The 22,101-nt window shown below is 51.7% G+C and overlaps 1 protein-coding gene across 1 annotated transcript in view; it reads right to left on the reverse strand.

The window, feature by feature from the left end:
- The window catches only part of EFHD2 (EF-hand domain family member D2), a 32,963-nt gene extending 13,671 nt beyond the window's left edge, over positions 1-19,292 (reverse strand). The window contains exon 1 of the mRNA XM_053281199.1: positions 18,962-19,292. Within this exon, the coding sequence (XP_053137174.1) occupies positions 18,962-19,275 (314 nt within the window). The 5' untranslated portion in view covers positions 19,276-19,292. The remainder of the gene's footprint in view (positions 1-18,961) is intronic.
- Positions 19,293-22,101: the final 2,809 nt, after the last annotated feature.

Below are 22,101 nucleotides of genomic sequence, written 5' to 3' on the forward strand. Positions count from 1 at the left end.
AAAGTCCAAAATTGGTCAGGTTAGGGGCAAATATTCCACAAAGTCACCATATTCACTAGGCTTGACTACTGTAATGCACTCTACGCGGGGCTGCCTTTGTACGTAGTTCAGAAACTACAATTGGTACAGAATGCGGCAGCCAGACTGGTTTCTGGGTTTACCCAAAGGGACCATAGAACACCGATTCTAAAAGAACTGCACTGGCTGCCGATATATTTCTTAACGACTTAGGTCCAGGGAACTTTCTCCGTTGTGAACCCTGTCACCTATTAAGATCTTCTGGAGAGATCCGTTTAAGGTTGCAGCCAACTCATTTGGTGGCAACTCGGAACCGGGCCTTTTCTGTGGCTGCCCCAGGGCTTTGGAACGCGCTCCCTGCTGAAATAAGAGCATCTCCTTCTCCGTTTGTTTTCAGGAGGACCCTGAAGACGTACCTATTTTCCCAGGCTTTAAACTGAAACCTAATTTTTAAAATTTTAATGTGTTTTTATCTGTGATTTTTATCTGTTTTATGCATTTTAAATGCTTTATATTTTATATATTATATTAAGCCATATACTGCCATATGGAAGCTGCCATATACTGAGTCAGACCCTTGGTCCATCTAGCTCAGTATAGCCCACACAGACTGGCAGCGGCTTCTCCAAGGTTGCAGGCAGGAATCTCTCTCAGCCCTGTCTTGGAGACGCTGCCAGGGAGGGAACTTGGAACCTTCTGTTCTTCTCAGAGCGGAGTCTCCATCCCGAGGGGAATCTCTTACAGTGCTGATAGATGTCTCCCATTCAAATGCAAACCAGGGTGGACCCTGCTTAGCAAGGGGGAGAATTCATGCTTGCTACCACAGACCAGCTCCTTGGAGCAGCAGCAGCTTCCGGATTCTGTGGCCCCTGTATGCCATTGCAGGTTCATGCATTATTTAGATTACATAGGAAGCTGCCATACACTGAGTCAGACCCTATTGTGAGTTAGACCCTTGGTCCATCGAGCTCAGTATTGCCCACACAGACTGGCAGCAGCTTCTCCAAGGTTGCAGGCAGGAATCTCTCTCAGCCCTCTCTTGGAGATGCTGCCAGGGAGGGAACTCGGAACCTCAGATGCTCTTCCCAGAGGGGAAGAACTTCCAGTGCTCACACATGTGGTCTCCCATTCAAATGCAAACCAGGAAGGACCCTGCTTAGCAAAGGGGAAAGCTCGTGCCTGATACCACAAGGCCAGCTCTCTTCCCATGAAAGGCGAGGAACTGAAAGTCAGCCTGGCCTCAGTCAGGTTACCTTTGCAACACTTTGGAAGGGAGAGGCGTTTCTAACACAAAGCCCACAACGGGCAAGTAGGTGCGGTCTGGCCAGGGACCCAGCGGCTCGGCTCCTGTTCAAACATCCTGCCTGCCAAAGAGCCAACCAGCTCATTCCGCTCGCTGGTTGCCGGCAGCCAGGCGGCTAAGATTAGCACAGCGTTGAAGCAGGCAGAGGGTGACGTGGCATCTTTGCTGGGCTTGTGGGAAATGGGGTTGAGATCGGCACACTCCCGATTTGACAGGAGATGGCAATGGGTGTTGCGCATCACCCACAGAAGAGCGCCCAGCACCCATCCTGGGGTTCATTGACAAGCAGGCCCTGTAAGCTTTACGGCTGATTGCAGAGGGGAGAGAGACTCCCCCCCCCCCAGCTGGCACGAGGCTGTACAGATCCCAACCAGTTCAGAGCACTGGAATATATTCCTATTAAACGTGTATTTTTTAAAAATCCACAATTGCCCTTACAATTGATCACAGAATTTCAGAGCCGGAAGGGACCTTCTGAGGTCATCTAGTCCAACCCCCAGCTCAGTGCTTGTGGAAAACGAGTTTGAGATCTGCACCCCCCCCCCCCGATTTGACAGGAGATGGCAATGGGTGCTGCGCATCACCCACAGAAGAGCGCCCAGCACCCATCCTGGGGTTCATTGACAAGCAGGCCATCAAAGCTTTACTGCTGAATGCAGAGGAGGGAGAAAGGGAGGGAGAGAGAGAGACTATTTTTCCCAGCTGGCACGAGGCTGTACAGATCCCAGCCAATTCAGGGCATTATAAAATATTCCTATTAAACATGTCTTTAAAAATCCACAATTGCCTTTGCAAATGATCACATAGTTTCAGATCTGGAGGAGGCCTTGGGAGGTCATCTTGGCCCTCTAAAGGAGTTTTAAAAGTGGGCAGAAGCCCTGCAGCATGTGCAAACCTGAGACAGGAGCTCTCCCTGCCTGGCCCTTCCTCAAGCAAGTCCATCGGACTCTGGGACCCGAGGGAGTTGGCATTCGGCCCAGGTGGGCCCCGAAGCAGGTGGGCGGAGGAGAGGCCTGTGTGCAGTCAACACCAGGCAAGGGTCAAGATCCGAGGCGGCAAATCTGGGGAAGGGAGGCGGCGGCAAGCTTCAGAGAGGGCAAGCTCCGAGGCTGGGGCTTTATAGGGCCTGGTAGGAAGGGGCGGGCCCCCGGGAACAGCTGACAAAGGAAGACCGAGTCAGACCCTTAGTCCATCTAGCTCAGGACTGCCTACACTGACTGGCAGCAGTGCTTTAAAGTTTCAGGCAGGCGTCTCTCCCAGCCCTACCTGGAGATACTGCCAGGGAGTGAACGTGGCACTTTCTGCATGCAGGCACTCTTCCCAGAGCAGCCCTGAGGGGAAAATATCTTACAGTGCCCACGCATGTAGTCTCCCATGCAAATGCAAACCAGGGCAGACCCTGCTTAGCAAAGGGGACCAGTCATGCTTGCCACCACGTGCTGCTCCTGGGGGCCGCTCCAGGAACATTCAATCTACCACCAAGCTGTGGCCCCATCCTCTATGGGGGGATATCTTACAGCAGACAGTGCTCATGTGTAATCTCCCATCCAAACACATACCAAGGCGGACTCTGCTTAGCAAATCAGACGGTTCGTGCTTGCTACCACCGGACCGGCTCCCCTCCCAGGCAGGCTGGCTCTGCATCCTAGGTGGCCCCCTTGATGCCATGACCGCCATCCTGATCAGTAGTGCAGAGTCCAGCCCTAAGGAGGGGGAGAGGCCAGGCTGGAAAGAGCCAGTCCAGTCCCAAGGCCTGACATCAGGCTGGAGTCCAAGCCAGCCAGCTAGGAGACACCAGAACTGGCATGCGTGGAGCCCATTCCCCCCCCCCCCGCCCCAAATGAACTGGCCCCTTCCACACCATGCAGCTGCACTCCCCAAAGCCTGGACAACAGTGCCAGCAGCAGACCAGGCTTGATGGAAGAATGCGAGAGTCCAGACCAGAGAGCTGCCCCTTTAAATCTATCTGCTCTGCAGACAGGGGGGCGGAGACTGGGCGGGGCAGACGGCGCCTGCCGGTATTTAAGGCCTCACTGGGTCTCTGGCCTTTGCTGGAGCAAGGCGCTTGCTGAGAGCTCTCCAGGGTGCTGAAAGTGGACCACCTCGCCTTTTGGGGCCGGCAGAACTTTTGAGACCCGATCTCAGTCCACCAAGTTTGCACTGGGAGATGAGGTGAGGAGGACACCAATTGCCAGGAGCCCCAGTTTGAGAGAGAGCAAGAGAGAGCAAGCAGACCTTACAGTCCTGGATAAATCTACAGCTACTACTACAACAAATATTTATATACCGCTTTTCAACAACGTTTCCAAAGTGGTTTATATAGAGAAATAATAAACATTTCTATCTTTCTGAACAGTTCTTTCTGAACAGAGCTAACAATTTTAAAAAGAAAAGAAAAAAGAAACATAAGATAGATTTTGTTTTATTGCAGTATTGTTACGGCAGCGAGTCCTTTTCGATTAACTTTAAAATTTTATTAATTATTTATCTGTGGAAATTTATTTACATATTTACAGATTTTCTTCTTCCAAATGTATCTCCCTATTTTATGACATGTTTTGTTTATGTCATATTATGCTGACCTTGGGTTGTAAATAAAGTATCACATTACAGACCCCAGCAACAGCCACTGGAGGGATGCTGTGCTGGGGATGGATAGGGCCAGTTGCTCTCCCCCTGCTCAATAAAGAGAATCATCACTTTTAAAAGATGCCTCTTTGCTGAGTTAGCAGGGATTAAATCTGGTTCAAGCTGGAAGGAAATCAGTTCACTATGACCTCCTGTGCCCTATACATCCCCTATTGAGAGCCAGCATGGTGTAGTGGTGAGAGTGATGGACTACAACCAGAAAGACCCGAGTTCAAATCCCCATTCGGCCATGAAGCTCAATGGGTGACTTTGGGCCAGTCATGTATCTCTCAGCCTAACCTACCTCCCAGGATTGTTGTGAGGATAAACATAACCATGTACTGGACTCCTTGGCAGAAGAGCAGGATATAAATGTAAAAATAAATAAAATAAAAATAAAATACTGGTACAGGGCAATTCAAACATATGTTCCCATCACTTGAATCCTATCACTTGGGTTCTCAAACTTGGATCCCAAGATGTTGGACTACAACTCGCATTGTGCACAACCACTGTGGCGGGGGGAAGATGGGAGTTGTAGTCCAATAATATCTGGGAGCCCAACTGCTGGCTTAAGCCATGGCAAGGCACAGAAATATCTTTCTATTGCTTGAAAATAACAAAAACAAGACCCCACCTCTGTCTTGCATCAGTCCCACTTAAAGGTCTGTAAGGGCACAGCCAGGGGCGGAGCCACCACTGAACGGACGGGTTCAAAGAACCCGGGCTGTTCCCCACAAGGGCTGCGCCCAGCACCCCAGACACGCCCCCCACCTCTGATGTCAGACGCAGGGGCCGGGGCCGCGGCGGCAACTCGGCAAAGCTAAATCCAGTTGACATTCATCTCAGCGGGGATTAAACAAGATGAGGTCCCAAGGAATCCCTTAATATACAACTAGTCTGGTTAATTAGGCTTTAATCTAATAATGAGATTAGACTGATAAGATGGCAAACCTTCCAGAGGAGCAGCCCACCTTCTCTCCCATCTCTGTACAGTGCCCAGCAGTTTTGGATGTTTTATGAATAAACACGCACATGGAAACGCCACATGACTCAGAGGGCAAACCTACGCATTCAGAATCCACACAGGACAGCTTAACCGGGACTTCGAAATGCAGCATGCTCCCCCATAGGAAGCGGCCATCCACCGAGTCCGACCCTTGGTCCGTCTAGCTCAGTATCGTCTACCCAGACTGGCAGCGGCTTCTCCAAACATCGACACAGCCTCCTGTAAATATATCCACACATAGGGACATCGGAAGCTGCCATATACTGAGTCAGAGCCTTGGTCTATCTATCACAGACGGGCAGCGGCTTCTCCAGGGTTGCAGGCAGGAGTCTCTCTCAGCCTGATCTTGGAGATGCTGCCAGGGAGGGAATTTGGAACCTCAGGTGCTCTTCCCAGAGTGGCTCCATCGCCTGAGGGGAATATCTTAGTGTCCATATGTAGCCTCCCATTCAAATGCAAACCAGGGCGGACCTTACTTAGCAAAGGGGACAATTCATGCTTGCTACCACAAGACCAGCTCTACTTCCCTACACAAGCGTGTCCCTATTTCCATTCATTTAAATGTTGGGCGGTATGCATTCTGCACCCTTCATCCCACTCAAGAACTGGCGTCACAGCGGCTGCCGAGATCCAGAGCGAGGCTTGCTTCTCAGAGGCTGCCGTGTACAAACAAAACAAAACAGAAAAACCTTGCCAGTTGCTACTTTCCAGGGATCAGTGCCTCCGACTTCCTCCAGCACCACTCCAAGTGGAATGTCCCTTATGGCACTAACCCACCCGAAGGAACCCCGCAGTCTGGCTTCCTGCCTTCCACTCAGCCTTGGAGAGATCTCGGACTTTCCATCGACCAGGCTGAAAAGCTGCCAAATGACTCCATGAAACACAAACAGTCCCAAGAAAAACAGGACAGCGTTCAACAGGAATTTAACAAAACCGGCCATGGAGTTGATGGTGCTGGATGCCCGTTTCATTTCCCTCTCAGCCTAGATAATCTATGTAAAGTAAAGTGTGCTGTCAGGTCGATTTCGACTCCTGGTGCCCACAGAGCCCTGTGGTTGTCTTGGGTAGAATACAGGAGGGGTGGACCATGGCCTCCTCCTGCACACTATGAGATGATGCCTTTCAGCAGCTTCCACCGATAGAGGTGTTTCCCATAGTCTGGGAAACATACCAGCGGGGATTTGAGCCGGCAACCTTCTGCCTGTTAGTTAAGCATGTCTCCGCTGTCCCACTTAAGGTGGTTCTCGATAATCTACAGATCATTATTTTAAAAGGAGGTAGTGAACAGCATCAGTTTCACATACAGGAGGTCAAAAGGCCCAATCCCTGGCAGAATCTCCAGGTAGGGTTGGGAAAGAAGCCTGCCTAAAATTTAGGCAGCAGCTGCCAGTCAGTGTAGACAATACTGAGCTAGATGGATCAAGGCTCTGACTCAGTATACGGCAGCTTCCTTTCTTCCTATGTCCTTTTCGGGGATGGAGCTTACCTCTCTCTACACGCGAGCCCTACAAGGAAACAGCAAGGAATAAACCAAGAATATACCACAGTTGTGGATTCAGACATGATGCAAGGCTACAGGTGGACCTTGTTATCCGCAGGGGTTCTGTTCTTGGCTGAAGCCATGGATTGCAAAACCGCAGATAACGAGGCATTGAGGCAATGGGAATCAGAGGGTTAGGTTGCTGGAGGCTTGAAAAAATCCCAACTAAAAACTGATGAAATAAGAGAAAGAAAATGCTCAGCAGGTCTGTCCGGCAATGCCCAACAAAAGCCAAAATTGGGTTTTTTCCCTCCCCAATTGGAAAAATTTTCCCAAGAAAAACCAGCCCCCTCCCCCAACTTTTGGTGGCCAAAAATCACATTGGAGGTCATTTCTAGCCACCTAGGAACCACGGATGTGAGGTTTTTAACCATTTTAAATTGACAGATACTGAGATTGGGTGTTCATTGCCTGTCTGCGGATACACGGACCTGCACGTAACGAGGCCCACCTGTACAGTTAGGCCCTCCAACAGTCCAACTGCAAACCTTGGATGTGGTTCCACTGCCTCACAGAAACCATGGTTTGACAACCGGCAGGGGTTCAGACATGAAAACTAACCAGTCGGACAACATAAACCGTGGTTTTGCATGATGAAGAAGAAGTTCCTGCTGTGTCTCGGTGTGAGTTTCTGTTCTGCAAGTCACACAGAGACACACGGAGAACTCCTCTGAAGGCTTCTCTCTCTTAACACACACACAGCTGAAAAAGTTGCATTTCAGAGTGAAGGATGGCTCCCATTTCAGTTTGGAAGGAAGTGAAAAGAGGTATTAGCCGTTTCCCCTTCCCCCACCAGAGACGGATGCTCTGGGGAAAAGGGGAATGCAGAAGTCTCTGAGTTACAGGCTTGAAAAATGACTTAGGTGCAAACAGACAATGTCAGGATGAGGCACCGTAATGGCATTTTGGGTGAGGGGAGCTCGAACCTTGTGAGCTGGTCTTCTGGTAGCAAGCTAGAGGTTCCCAGTTCCCTCCCTGGCAGCATCTCCACGACTGGGCTGAGAGAGATTCCTGCCTGCAACCTTAGAGCAGCCGCTGCCAGTCTGGGTAGACAATACTGAGCTAGATAGACCAAGGGTCTGACTCAGTATACAGCACCTTCCTATGTTCCTATGAGTCTGCAGTTCCCATAAAGAAACTGCTTGGGCAAAGCAGAGAGAACGGAAAGCAGGGCAGGTCAGAGCTTTTCTGATCCAGCTAGAAAGAGCGTGCTCAGCGCCTCTGTGTGTGTGTGTGTGTGTGTGTGTGTGTGTATCTGTGTCTGAATAGGGCTCATGCCAAAACGAAGAGGAGTGTGCCAAAGTTCTTGCCGCAAAAGGGCAGCATCCGAATAACGGGGACCCAGTTGCAGAGTTCGTAACAGAAGAGGAACAGCCCACGTCAGAGGAAGGAGAAAGCAAATTAAGGAAACTGAGAGATCGGAAGCCGAGAAACCAGATCTCCGTGTCCTGTGTTCTTGGACTGCTCAGAGGAGGCGGTTTCAAATTTGCCAGGCTGAGCAACCTGCCATGCCGTTTCTTCCGAAAGAGCAAGCTGTGTGCCCTACAGCTTTGGATTTTTAAAAAAGAAAAAGATAGGGGGCAGTGTATTATCTAGACCTATGTGGTACAGTTATGTTCCTGGCTGCCACAGCAAGCACGGCCCCTCCCATAAGCCAAGGGAAGAGAGCTGGTCTGGTGGTAGCAAGCATGACTTGTCCCCTTTGCTAAGCAGGGTCTGACCTGGTTTGCATTTGAATGGGAGACCACATGTGTGGGCACTGTAAGACATTCCCCTTAGGGGATGGAGCCGCTCTGGGAAGAGCATCTAGGTTCCAAGTTCCCTCTCTGGCATCTCCAGAAAGGGCTGGGAGAGACTCCTGCCTGCAACCCTGGAGAAGCTGCTGCCAGTCTGTGTAGACAATACAGAGCTAGATGGACCAAGGGTCTGACTCCATAGAAGGCAGCTCCCTTTGTTCAAGGATCACTCTAGGGTGTGGACTTGTACACTGGTCCCACACTCGCCCATTTTATGGCTTTTGATTGTTCAGGGAGCTGCTGGTGGTTTGAGTTAGGAACACAGGAAGCTGCCATATACTGAGTCAGACCCTTGGTGCCTCTAGCTCAGTATTGTCTTCACAGACTGGCAGTGGCTTCTCCAAGGTTACAGGCAGGAGTCTCTCTCAGCCCTCTCTTGGAGATGCTGCCAGGGAGGGAACTTGGAACCTTCTGCTCTTCCCAGAGCAGCTCTATTGCCTGTTCAGAATCTCTTCCAGTGCTCACATCTCTAGTCTCCCATTCATATGCAACCAGGGTGGACCCTGCTTAGCTAAGGGGACAAGTCATGTCCCCTATCAGAAGACCAGCTCTCCTCTCCTCCTATGCAGGAGTAGAGGCACTATGCAGGGGGCAGCTGTATAGGTTTCATCTTGTGCTAAGATTGCAGTTCTCAACGCATTAAAACCATCTCTAAGTGCTTTTGAAAAGGTACAAATTTGCTCCTGGAAGTGAGACAGAGATGGCCTAGCCAGTGTGCCACGATACAGGCGCTAGCCAAGTGGTCCTCCTCTCCTGACTTCCTCTTAGGGCTGTAGACGGCCAGCTTGGATGGAGCCAACTGAGAGCAATCGGCCAATGAAGCCAGGCATTCGACGAAGATCGCAGCAGAGCCAGAGACTTTGACAAAGAGATCTTATTAACTGCCTGCCCAAAGCAGATTGGCCCCATGTTATTAATTGCAATGCCTGCTGAAGGATATAACAAACGACACGGGTGCTTAACATCTGTCAACACCTCTACATGCAGAGACATCTGTACAAGCTGCCCGTGCCCCTTACTACCTCCTAAGAAAAACATGTGGGGGGAAGAAGGGAATGGTGGGAACTGATGGATTACAGAAATCATTATAGAGTCACTGAACGAGTCTGTCTACACCAATGAAATAGCAAAGGGTCACAATTTCAACCGAAACTCTGCAGGTATGGAACACAGGAACATAACATAGAGAGCTGCCTTCTACTGAGTCAGACCCTTGGTCCATCTCACTCAGTCTTGTCTGCACTGACTGGCAGCATCTGTTTAAGGTTTCAGGCAGGAGTCTTTCCCAGCCCTACCTGCAGATGCATGCTGATGGTCCCAGGTCCCAGCAAGTCCTACGGTGGACGGGTGTCAGGACATCCTAAAAACGAATGACAAGGAATGCCCACTGAAATGCCCGGGTTCCTTCCAAATGGCCATGGAAATCTAGGTTGGTAGCTACTTGCAGGTCCCTGTCTGTCAGACAGCAGTGATGGCTCAAACATCAAGTCAAGCCATGAATTCAAGACTGAGCCATCCCGAAAGAAAAAGATACGCTCTCTTTTCCTCCTAGCTGCTCAGCCCTATATGTGAACCACCTCCACACACAGGACAGCCAGGAAAACAAACAAATGGATCCTAGAACAAATCAATCCAGAATTTTCACTCGAGGCACAAATGGCCAGGCTCAAACTATCACACTTTGGACACATTATGCTCCCTTGAGAAGTCCATCATGCTGGGGAAAGTGGAAGGAAAAAGAAGAAGAGGACGACCAGCAGCAAAGTGGATGGACTCAATGACGACAGCAATGAATGCACCACTGAGAGACCTTCAAGGCCAAGTGGAAGAAGATCATCCTGGAGAGAATCTCTCTATGTGGTTGCTAGGAGTCAACACCGACTTGATGGCACTTAATCAATCAATCAATCAATCAATCAATGGACAGCCAGGAAAGCAAACCAATGGATTATAGAACAAATCAACCCAGAATTTCCACTCGAGGCACAAATGGCCAGGCTCAAACTCTCATACTTGGAACACATTATGGGAAGACCCAGCTCCCTTGAGAAGTCTGGGGAAAGTGGAAGGAAAGAGAAGAAGAGGACGACCAGCAGCCAGGTGGATGGACTCAATGACGACAGCCATGAAGGCACCACGGAGAGACCTTCAAGGCCAAGTGGAAGACAGATCTTCCTGGAGAGAATCTATCGGTGTGGTCACTAAGAGTTGACACCGACTTGACGGCACTTAACCAGCCAACCAACACAAGCTACAGGAAAATCTCAGTATTCACGGGGTTCCATTCCCGCAAATATCAAGTAATTGGGGCAATGGCATCGCTGGGGGGAAATGGCCAATAAAGCATAGGGGGAAATGCTGTAAAGTGCCCTACCGTGTTCCATAGGTCCCCAGCTGTCATGCGGTGCTCTCCAAGAGTGCCCCCCCTTTTTACAAATCAAGCCACAAAATGGCTCTTCTCCTCAAAATGGCGGCCAAAAATGACCTACGAGGTCATTTCCGGCCATCCCCCCCCGACCAGCGAATACGCAGGTTTAATCCCTTTCACCCCAGATTTTTAACCGTGTAAACTGAGGTGGGGTGTCCATTACCCGACCACGGATGTACGGAATCGCGGGTGCAGGATCTGCGAATATCGAGGTTCTCCTGTATCGCGGGACTGTCTGGCCCAACAAATATTTGATTGTAAATGTATACATTTTGAAGGGCTTGTGCCAAATAAAGTCACTTCCCAACAACATACAGATACCAAATTTTGCATACACAATCCTGCCACTGAAATTATCTGAATGCACTACTTTTTACACTGGAATATGCTGGGGGGGGGGAAGGTTTAAATAAATTTTTTGGGGGGGGCAGAAATTCTGAATATAATTCTATTTTAACTCTTACTGTTTTCCACAGATTCTCATCACTCAATTACCAGATCAATAATTCAAAAGCAACATCACAACCGGGAGAAGCAGAAGGTCTTTCTCAGATGCAAAGTTACTATGATTCAAATTTACTATGGGGCAGTTCAGATGATACTTTTAAATGCTCAGTTAGTAGATCTTTGATTTTTTATATCCACTTGGGGGGGAAATTCAGACACACAGACCAACATGGGTATAGTGAGCAATCCTATCCTGAGCACTGTTGTGTTTACAATTCAAACTCCGTGATTGGGGTGTCTGGATGATCATCTAATCACCTGAAAGTGACTAATGCACATTTTAAATCTTATATTTAGATCCTGGATAGAGAACGTGTGCTTGTCCATTTGCACACAGATGAATCAATGGCGCAGTGGGGAAATGCTTGACTAACAAGCAGAAGGTTGCCGGTTTGAATCCCCGCTGGTACTATATTGGGCAGCAGCAATATAGGAAGATGCTGAAAGGCATCATTTCATACTGCGCGGGAGGAGGCAATGGTCAACCCCTCCTGTATCCTACCAAAGAAAAGCACAGGGCTCTGTGGGTGCCAGGAGTCGAAATTGATTTGATGGCACACTTTACCTTTAGAGGAATCTAATTGTGTGTTGAAAATATCATCTGAACTGGTATGATAATTATTAAATAAAATCAATGGTGCTTGGAGTTCCTTATGAGGTAAGGCTACAGCATCGGGGGCATTTTTGTTTGGAAAAGAGCAACTATGGGGAGAAATGAAAGAGTTGTATAAAATTATGTATGGGAGTCGAGAGCGTGGATGGAGAGAAATTTTTCCTCCTTTCTCGCAACACTAGAACCAGGGGTCACCCCATGAAACTGAAAGCCGGGAACTTTAAGACCAACAAAAGAAGCACTTTTTCAAACAGTGCATAATTAATCTACAGAATTCTCTGCCACTTGATGTGGTGATGATAGCCACTAGCTTGGATGGCTTCAAAAGGGGCTTAGACAAATTCATGGAGGAGAGGTCTATCAATGGCTACTAGTCTGGACACTATAAATAAAATAAAATAAAGGCCACCTCCAGCCCCAGAGGTATGACGCCTCTGAATCCCAGTTGCAGGGGAGCAAAAGCAGGAGAGAGGGCATGCCCTCACCTCTTGCCTGTGGGCCTCTCAGAGGCATCTGCTGGGCCACTGTGGGAAACAGGATGCTGGACTAGATGGGCCTCCTTGGGCCTGATCCAGCAGCAGGGCCATGCTTACGTTCTGAAGTTGAAACCCTACACATCTCAGACTGTTCTTTCACTTCCCTTTTGCAGGCAGATTCACAAAATGTTCTCTGATGTCGATTTCCTTTCTTGAACTTCCCTATAAGCGTAACCGACACAAAATGACTTCAGGCTGGCCAACAACGGGCCTCACCTTCTCCTGGTCTTTGAACAACACGACCGCAAGTAACAAGCAGCAGAGCGGAGAAGGCTGGACCCTGATTGCAACAGTGAGCATCGCTGGCGTTACGGATCCGTGCACGTCTCTCTGTTCTCCATCAGGGTGATGAGTTACAAAACCTGCCCCAGCTTGCTTACAGGATGTCTAAGACCGCAACCTTTTGCTCACACTCATTTCCTCTCCTCTCCCTGCCCCCCAAGTGTTGTGGTCTGCCGTGGCACATCAGCAACCCTCCCTTGGGCCACCACAGAGAAGCCAAGGAGGCGCTGCAAATAATGCAACTTCAGAAGAAGAGCGTCCAGGTGCACTAAAAATGGCTCTGTCTTTGTTTCCGTTGCAAAAGACAGCTGGGGCCTCTTTGCTAGAACAGACCTTGGCTCAGCAAAACCCAACAGCAATGTTCAAATGAGACATCGGAAAGGAGAAGCTCGGAAGCTGCCTTGTACTGAGTCAGACCCTTGGTCCATCTCGCTCAGGATTGTCTACACTGACTGGCAGCAGCAATCCAGGGCTTCAGACGGGAGGCTCTCCCAGCCCTACCTGGAGATGCTGCCAGGGAGTGAAGCTAGAACCTTCTGCACACAAGCAGGCAGATGCTCTGCCACTGGGCTACAGCCCCATCTTACTGTGCACGGTCTCCCATCCAAATGCAAACCAAGGTGGACCCTGCTTAGCAAGGGGGACCATTCATGCTGGCTACTGCAAGACCAGCTCTGCTCCTCAAATGGATCTTGATGGAAGCTTTGGTTTGGTGCTAAGTCAGAACGTAGAAGTTTCATTTCAGATCGTCACAAAACCTCCCCTGCTCAGCCAGGGCAAAGAGGCACCTTTTTAACATGGCGATTCTCTTGTATTTAGCAGGGGGAGAGCAACTGGCCCTATCCACCCCCAGCACAGCATCCCTCCAGTGGCTGTTGCTGCTATCTGTCTTATGTTTCCTTTCAGGTTGTGAACCCTTTGGGGACAGGGAGCCATCTGATTTATTTAGTTAGTATTTCTCTATATAAACCACATTGGAAACTTTTGCTGGGTGGGGGGAGGAGAGGAAAGGTTGTGCTGTCGAGTCGGTATTGACTCCGGCCAACGACAGAGCCATGGTTAGCCAGCCTCCTATTTGTCTCAGTCTCTACTCATCCCGGGTGAAACAACTACTTAGAAATCTGCGTTACACAGCAATCTCCTTGGGGCAGGGACCTATCTTCACCTATGAGGAAAGACTAAAGAGCTTTTTAGTTTAGGAAAAAAATATGTCTGGGAGGGGGCATGACTGAAGATGAGCAGGGTGGTGCTTCTATGGGGTGAGGTGAGGCAGTCAGCAAAAATGGCAGAGTACTGGGGCAAAAGGGGGGGTGAAATGCCCCCTGCCACCCCCCGGCTGCTTGAAAAAAGGAGGAAAAATCGGCTCCCTGGCTCAGGTGCAGAGATGTCTTGGGTTGCTCTTGCAGCTGAGAAAAGTATGGAACATAGAAAGCTGCCTTATACTGAGTCTTCCTCCAAGGAGCCCAGAGCGGTGTACTACATACTTACGTTTCTCCTAACAACAACCCTGCGAAGTAGGTTAGGCCGAGAGAGAGAGAGAAGTGACTGGCCCAGAGTCACCCAGCAAGTCTCATGGCTGAAGGGGAATTTGAACTCGGGTCTCCCCGGTCCTAGTCCAGCACTCTAACCACTACACCACACTGGCTCCATATCTGGCAGCTTCCGATGTATCTCTCAGCCAAACCTACCTCACAGAGTTGTTGTGAAGATAAAAAATAACCAATGTATCTGAGCTCCTTGGAGGAAAAGCCAGATGTAAGTGTAAAAATAAATGATAAATACATAAATAGTTGAATTTCTAGGCACTAGGCACCAATAGCTCCCTGGCACCAGGAAATGGTCAAGCCCTGCCTATCGCTACACGCAAACGGGGCACAAGGATTATTTTATTTTATTTTATTTATTTATTATAAAACCCACAATTCAAACACAACGCTAAAAACAATATAAAAACCATTCAAAAATGATTGAAACTATCTAAAACCAATGAAAATACTTTTAAAAACACCACCACTTCACAAGAGTAAGAAGAAAGCCACCGGATTTCTGATGCAAACGTTCCTCGGCATGGCTCCTTTCAACATCAGAGCGACAGGAAGAGGAAGTGTCATGACAGGCGTGGAGAATTCTGCAAGCGGCCAGCTCCAGGGTTGGGCCACCTCAGCCTGGGCTTGGGCAACCACTCTCCTGGCCTGCTCTTGGCAGGTTCACAAATGCCACTGAGAGCCCAGCACAGGAAGCCTGGAGGTGGAGGGAGACGGTTTCTTGGGGGCGGAAGAGGCCAGTGACTCAGAACAAACGACGCTGCAGAATCTCAGATAAGCCCACACTACGGGTCTGCGGCCAGACGGTCACAGGAACATAGGAAGCTGCCTTTTACCGAGAAGTCCACAGGCAAGAGAGAGAGAGCCTTCTCTCCTGCTGTTGCTCCCCTGCAGCTGGTATTTAGAGGCATCCGTGTGTACATCGGGACATAGGCAGCTGCCATATACTGAGTCAGACCATTGGTCTATCTAGCTCAGCATGGTCTTCACAGACTGGCAGCGGCTTCTCCAAGGTTGCAGGCAGGAATCTCAGCCCTGTCTTGGTGAGGACACGGAAGGAACATAGAACCTTCTGCTCTTCCCAGAGCAGCTCCATCCCCTAAGAAGGGGAATCTCTTACAGTGCTCATGCTTCTAGTCTCCCATTCATATGCAACCAGGGTGGACCCTGCTTAGCTAAGGGGACAAGTCATGCTTGCTACCACCAGACCAGCTCTCCTCCTGTGCATGCAACTAAAGGCCTCTATTTCCATTTGCAAATGCTAACCCTTAAAGCTTGCAAAGCTAACACACAAGGCTTATATCCCCTGCTTAGCCAGGGCAAAGAGGCACCTTTTAACCATGGCGATTCTCTTGTATTTAGCAGGGGGAGAGCAACTGGCCCTATCCACCCCCAGCACAACATCCCTCCAGTGGCTGTTGCTGGTATCTGCCTTATACGTATATTTAGCTTATATAGCCAGCGTGGTGTAGTGGTTAGAGTGCTGGACTAGGACCGGGGAGACCCGAGTTCAAATCCCTATTCAGCCATAAAACTAGCTGGGTGACTCTGGGCCAGTCACTTCTCTCTCAGCCTAACCTACTTCACAGGGTTGTTGTGAGGAGAAACTTGGGTATGTGTAGTACACCACTCTGGACTCCTTTAGAGGAAGAGCGGGACATAAAATGTAAATAAATAAAAATAAAAATATTTCCTTTGAGATTGTGAGCCCTTTGGGGACAGGGATCCATCTTATTTATTTATTATTTCTCCCTGTAAACCGCTTTGGAAACTTTTGTTGATAAGCTGTATCTAAATATTTTGTTGTTGTCGTTGTTGTATTGCATGCTGTTTTGTTAAGAATAAGCATATGGCCTTCCCCTGTTGCTTGTGGGCTACACTAAGGTAGTCTGCCTCTGAACATGGAGGTTCCGTTTAGGTGCCTCCACCGAGAAGGTTCTGTGGGCAACAGCACTAGTAGTCATTTCCGGCTTGCTGGGTCTACAGATGGACGTAGAATTAAGCACCCGCCTTGCACACAGCACCAGCGCACAGAACCGGAGAGATGGAAACTTTCCACTTCCATTAGCCCTCTCTTGAAAGGCACACAACACACCAGCCTCGACAGCTTGCCGCTGGCAACCAGCAGCGACTGACTTGGATCAAAGGAGTACAGCCGTCCTCCGGGGGCAGGCCCTGGGAAACGCACATTTGGAGAGCGTCCCAAATACAGCGGCTGGCAGAACAGCGCAGCGAGCTGTGGAATTCATCGCAGCGGCCCCCAGGAACGGCAACCCAAAGGAGAAATGCTTTTGCAAAGGACGGCCGAGAATGCCAAGAATGCTCTGATTTAAATGGGCATGGTGGGATTTACTATTTAAGGCCCCCCAACAAGGGGGCAGACCCCCCAAACAGTGGTCCCTCTAATTTTTTTCATCTGTCTGCGGAATGAGTTTTGTTCCGGGCAGCAGGATCAAGGCAGTGTGTGCGCACATGCGCATTTAAAGTGGGGCCTTCCTGATTCCACCTGAGCGGGATCTGAAATGAACTGAGTGGACATCCAAAAACGTGTGAGTGCGCACGCACATGCGCAGGCCATAGAAGGCACAGTGCCCCCAAAGGTGGGGATTTTGGTTCAGTGAACATCACTCCTAAGAGAGGAGAGCTGATCAAGAGAGGAGAGCTGGTCTGGTGGTAGCAAGCATGAATTGTCCCCTTTGCTAAGCAGGGCCCACCCTGGTTTCCATTTGAATGGGAGATTACATGTAAGAGCATGTCGATATTCTCCTGAGGGATGGAGATATTCCCCTTAGGGGATGGAGCCACTCTGGGAAGAGCACCTACCTGCTTGCAGGCAGAAGGTTCCGGGTTCACCCGCTGGCATCTCCAGGTAGGGCTGGGAGAAACTCCCGCCTGCAGCCTTGGAGAAGCTGCTGCCAGTCTGTGTTGACAATACTGCGCTAGATGGACCAAGGGTCTGACTTGGTAGAAGGTAGCTTCCTAGGTTCCTAAAAGGACCGGAAGTTTGCACTTGGAACAGCTTTCTAGGCCAAGAGGTGTAGGAGGCAACATCTGCCTCACAGCCCTGTCCTCTAACTCCAGCTCTGTGGGGCAATTCCTCCAGGGTGAGGAAAGGGCACTCTGCACATGCCCAGAGGCCCCCCTTCCCTTGATGAGGATTTCGCACCAAACCCAGGCCTGACACAGCAAACACATTCCGCTGGGCTCAGAGGGCCAGCAGGCCTATGTCTGGGGGTCTGCTTCTTGGTTTTTGATCTTCCCTGCAGAACTTCAGAGAGAGGAGACCGGTCAACGTCTGGATCCCACACTGCTCAAAACAGGCCACTCTTTGCCGCAGCCCTCGTGGAAAGAGAAACCAGATCCCTTTTTTTGAAGCCAGAAACTTCAACACCCTCTCCGGTTCCACACACGGGAACACTGTCCCTCCTCCCTCCTGGAGAGCCCAGATCCGGGTGTACAGAAATGTGGGGCAGGCAGTGGGGGGAGATCTTGCAAAACAGATAAGGAAAGCAATACAAAAAAAATGCCCCTCTCTAGAACACCCCCTCTCCCAGCATCCTGGTGCAGCGGTCTTTGATTTGACGGAAGGGTGTGCAAAGACCATTTCTTGGGGGTGCATTTATTTTGCACCCCATGCGCTGCCGACGGGGCGTTTGTATTTATGGCATCTGGCACCAGCCCGCCTGCAGTGGGGCCCCCAAACGAATGCACCTTATGAAGCAGGGCCTGGATGGAGAAGGAAGGCACGGAGGCAGATTCCGCAGCCTTCAGCCCCACCCCCCACCCCACAGAGGCCACTGTTCTAAGAAGGTTAGGGGGCCCACGCTTGGAGATGTTATTGGGGGCCCCGATCCCCTCCCCTGCATGACACGAGTTATTGCACCACCAGACTGCAAACCGGGAGAAGCCATTCGGAAACACAGACTCGCCCCTCCCAACCTCACCCCTCAGCAGAGACGATCCGGCAAGATCCTGCAAGCCACAAGCAGGTCTACTCTAGTGTCAGGGGGCATGTGTAGACCCCCCTCCCCAGATACACATCTCCCGACAGCCTCAAGTAGGAGGGCTGAATTTATTGGCCCCCACCCAGATGTGTCAGAGTGCAGGCCCTGGGGTGCAGGAAGCCAGACAGACAGCAGTGCCCCTGAGCACGTGCAGAGTGCACCGCCACAGAGAGCCCGCCCAGTGCTCAGGCATGCGGGTGGAGAAAGGGAGAGAGAGAGAAAGGGCTGCGAGGCCACAGGGTCTTGGCCACCTGCTATCCCCAGCCTCTCTCCCCCCACCCCCACATCAAAACACCCTTGCCAGGTCCTCGGCCCATGTGCAGAGTGAGGCAAACCTGAGTGAGTCCCAGTACCTCTTTTCTCTCGAAATACCATCCCCGACTCCATAAGGGAAGAGGGGTGGGCGCTTGTCCCATGCTCAGAGGCAAGCTCACCCTCCGAGATTGTCCCCGCCCCCACCCCGCACCTCTTTCTCTCCAGTCTGACTCCACCCGGAGAAGAGAGCGAGCGGCGGGCGCTCAGTCCATGCTCAGAGGCACTCTCGCCCTCCCAGGCTGACCCTCTACAGTCTGACTCTAGCGGGAGTGGAGAGAGAGAGAGTGCTCGGCCCATGCTCAGAGGCACTCTCGCCCTCCCAGGCTGACCCTCTGCAGTCCGACTCTAGCGGGAGAGGAGAGGGAGCGCTCGGCCCATGCTCAGAGGCGCCGTGGCCCTCCCAGTCCCCGCCAGGCGGGCGCAAGCCGCCGCACTCACTGCCGGAAGAGCCGCTCCATGTCCTTGATCTGGCGGCGGGAGAACTCGCGGAACTCGGTGTAGGGGCTGAAGACGCGGTGGCCGCCGCCGGGCGAGAGCTGCTGCGCCTGGCCCGGCTCGTTGAGCTCGGAGCGCCGCTGGAGCTTGGCGCTCAGCTCGCCGTCGGCGCCGCTGTCCAGGGCCGGCTCGGCTGCCGCTTCCAGGGACTCGGGCGCCTCCTCGCCCTCCGCCGCCTCCTCCTCCTCCTGGCCATCGGGCGCCTCCTCCACTTGCAGGCGGCGGCTCAGCTTGCTGGCCAGCTCGTCGGTGGCCATCGCGGCGGCGGCGGCGGCGCTGGGAGCCCAAATTGTGCGCGCAGCTGCTGCTGCTGCCGGCCGCGCCGCCGCCAGCCCGGCTCAGCCCCCGACGGCCCCGCCCCGGCCGCCGCCGCCGCCGCAGCCCACGCAGCAGGCCGGGCGGCGCGCTCCGCTAGTGCGCCCCCGCGGGGACTGGCGAGGCAGACGGAGGGGCGCCCAGGAGGAGCGCGCGCCGCTCACCCGCGGCGGCCCCAGCGCTCCCGGCCCCGCGTGGACGTGGCGGATCGGGGCCTGCAGCAGCAGCAGGCATCCTCGCCATCGCTGGGGGTTTCCTCGCGAGCAGGGAAGGGGACTCCGGCAGGCTGCGCACGGGCTTCCTTGGCGAGGAGCCCCACTGCAGTCGCCGGCAGGGACTCCGGCGGGGTCCCCCTGGGCATCATCGCGAGGCTCCTCCCGCTGCGGGCGTTTCGCGAGGAGCCCCATGCCATCCCGTGGGGTTACGCCCGTGTCAGTGCGCGCGATGGGGCCCGGCGCCGTTTACGCCCGAGGGAACGCGCCTTTGGGGCGCGCAGGCTGCTTGAGCGAGAAGCCCCATTGCAAGCAATGGGCGGGGGGGGGTGTTACTCGCGAGTCAGTAACGGGGCTCAAGCGGCGGCAGACGTCTTTTGGGGGAGGATTCCCACTGTGACCGCAGGGATTTACTTACGGGCCAACATGCATGGGGCTCGGGCCGCCAGACTGCTCTAAGCTGTGGGGGGTTTCCTCGCGAGTTCAACGTGCATGGGATCGGGATCTTGGTAGCGCCACTGCCGCCAAAGCCCGGCGGGCATAGTTTGAGTCAAAGAGCTGCCAGGCCCTGGGACTTACTCCCCATCGGCCGCGGTACTGGATGAAGACGGAAGAAGATTTATATACCGCTTTGCAACCCAAGTTCCCAAAGCGGTTGACCTAGATATAAATAAATACATAAATGAAAATGGCTCCCTGTCCGCAAAGGGCTCGCAATCCGGAAAGAAAGAAAAAAAAGAAACATACGAGAGACTTATGGCAGCAGCCACTGGTGGGACGCTGTGCTGGGGACGGATAGGGCCAGTTGCTGTCCCCCTGCTAACAACAAGAGAACTACCACTTTCAAAAGGTGCCTCTTTGCTCAGTTAGCAGGAGTCATAAGCTATAAAGCCCTGGGGCGTAAGCGACTCCATTGACAACCTGGGGTTTTCTTTTCCAGTCAAGCATGCACGGGGATCTCAGTCCTGTGAGTGTTTACTTGGGAGTAACCCCGCGGTTAAATATCCGTGAAATATCACCATGAAATATCAAGGCAAGGCACAGGAAGCTGCCATATCCCGAGTCAGACCATTGGTCTATCTAGCTCAGTATTGCCTTCACAGACTGGCAGCGGCTTCTCAAGGGTTGCAGGCAGGAATCTCTCTCTCAGCCGGATCTTGGAGATGCTGCCAGGGAGGGAACTTGGAACCTTCTGCATGCAAGCAGGATCTAGGCCTCCACCCACGCCCAGGTGTGGGTGACACAGAGCCCCACCCCCCATGAAGGACCAGTATCAAAACTGCCTCCCAACTCCCCTGGCCATGGTGAGAAGGTTGTTAGACTTGTGCCACCTGATCCTCTACAGGGGAGTCAGTTCCACTGAGTTTTATGGGACCTGCTTCCAAGGAAATGTGCCAAGGATTGTGGCTGCTGCTGAAATTCCCCACACTCAGGTAGACTGCCGCTACCCAATGCTGCTCGTCTCTGAGAGCAGCAGCAATATGTAGCTGAATGTGCCTTGAGTTCTAAGGCAGCAAAGGATGGTTCTATTGGGTGCTGTTAGAAGCCTTTGAGTCGTTTGATTAAGTGCTTCCGAACCTTTTTAATCAACTAAAAAGACACCCCGATTCACTGTACCTTTTCAAAAAATATAATCATTTTCAATGTAACCACCAATAAGAACTGCAGATAGGAGGTGGATTTTAGAGAAGGCACTCCCCCTTTGCTGACCCTGGCCAACACAGCAGCATAAAGAAAGAAAAGGAAAGGGTGTTTCCTCTCCTTGAGATCCATTACTTTAGTCCAGAAAGAAGACTTGGGGCTTCACTCAAAGCACACAACCAGGAAAAAAGTGGGAAGCATCCCAGGGCAAGGCGCCCGCTCTTTCTGCTGCTGAGCACAGGGCCTGGTGCCAGTCTCGCCAAAGGAGGCTGCTGGTTTGCTCGTCAGCGCCCCCACTGTGGGTGGCCAGACGTTGGTACTGCAGTCCCAGTCCAGCAAGGATCAGGTGACACCAGTAGCCAATACGGTCCAAGAGGCACCTTTTAAAGTAGCGATTCTCTTATATTTAGCAGGGGGAGAGCCACTGGCCCTATCCAAGCCCAGAACAGCATCCCTCCAGTGAAAGTTGCAGGTGTCTCCCTTATATTTTGTTTTAGGCTGGGAGCCCTTTTGGGACAGGGAACCCAATTTCTTTTCAAAGCAGCTGTAGGGACATCCAAATTGGATCCGGGAAGTGGTGCATAGCGCTCCCCCCCCCCATTTTAATTTGAGTCTCCTGTCCTGATCCTGCAGTAGGAAAGCCCACAAGGTCTGGAAGGCACACCAGGTTTCAGCACCACAGACAGCTCCAAGGGAGATGTTGCTCCAACAGAGGTCAGAAGCAGACTGAGCCCTTAAGAAAGAGCTCCAAGCTCAGGCTGCCCCTCCAGGGCTCCACCTCCCTGCCCGGAGAGGAGAAGCCTAACAGGGGCCGCCCTCTGGAGTTCCGCACTCCTCCTCCTCCCTAATGAGCTGGTTGCTGGTGTGGAGATATCAGGCTGCGCAACTGGAGAGGCCTGGCTCATATTCATTCAT

The sequence above is a fragment of the Hemicordylus capensis genome, chromosome 16 (assembly GCF_027244095.1).
Source record: "Hemicordylus capensis ecotype Gifberg chromosome 16, rHemCap1.1.pri, whole genome shotgun sequence".
In the NCBI taxonomy this organism is placed as follows: domain Eukaryota; kingdom Metazoa; phylum Chordata; class Lepidosauria; order Squamata; family Cordylidae; genus Hemicordylus; species Hemicordylus capensis.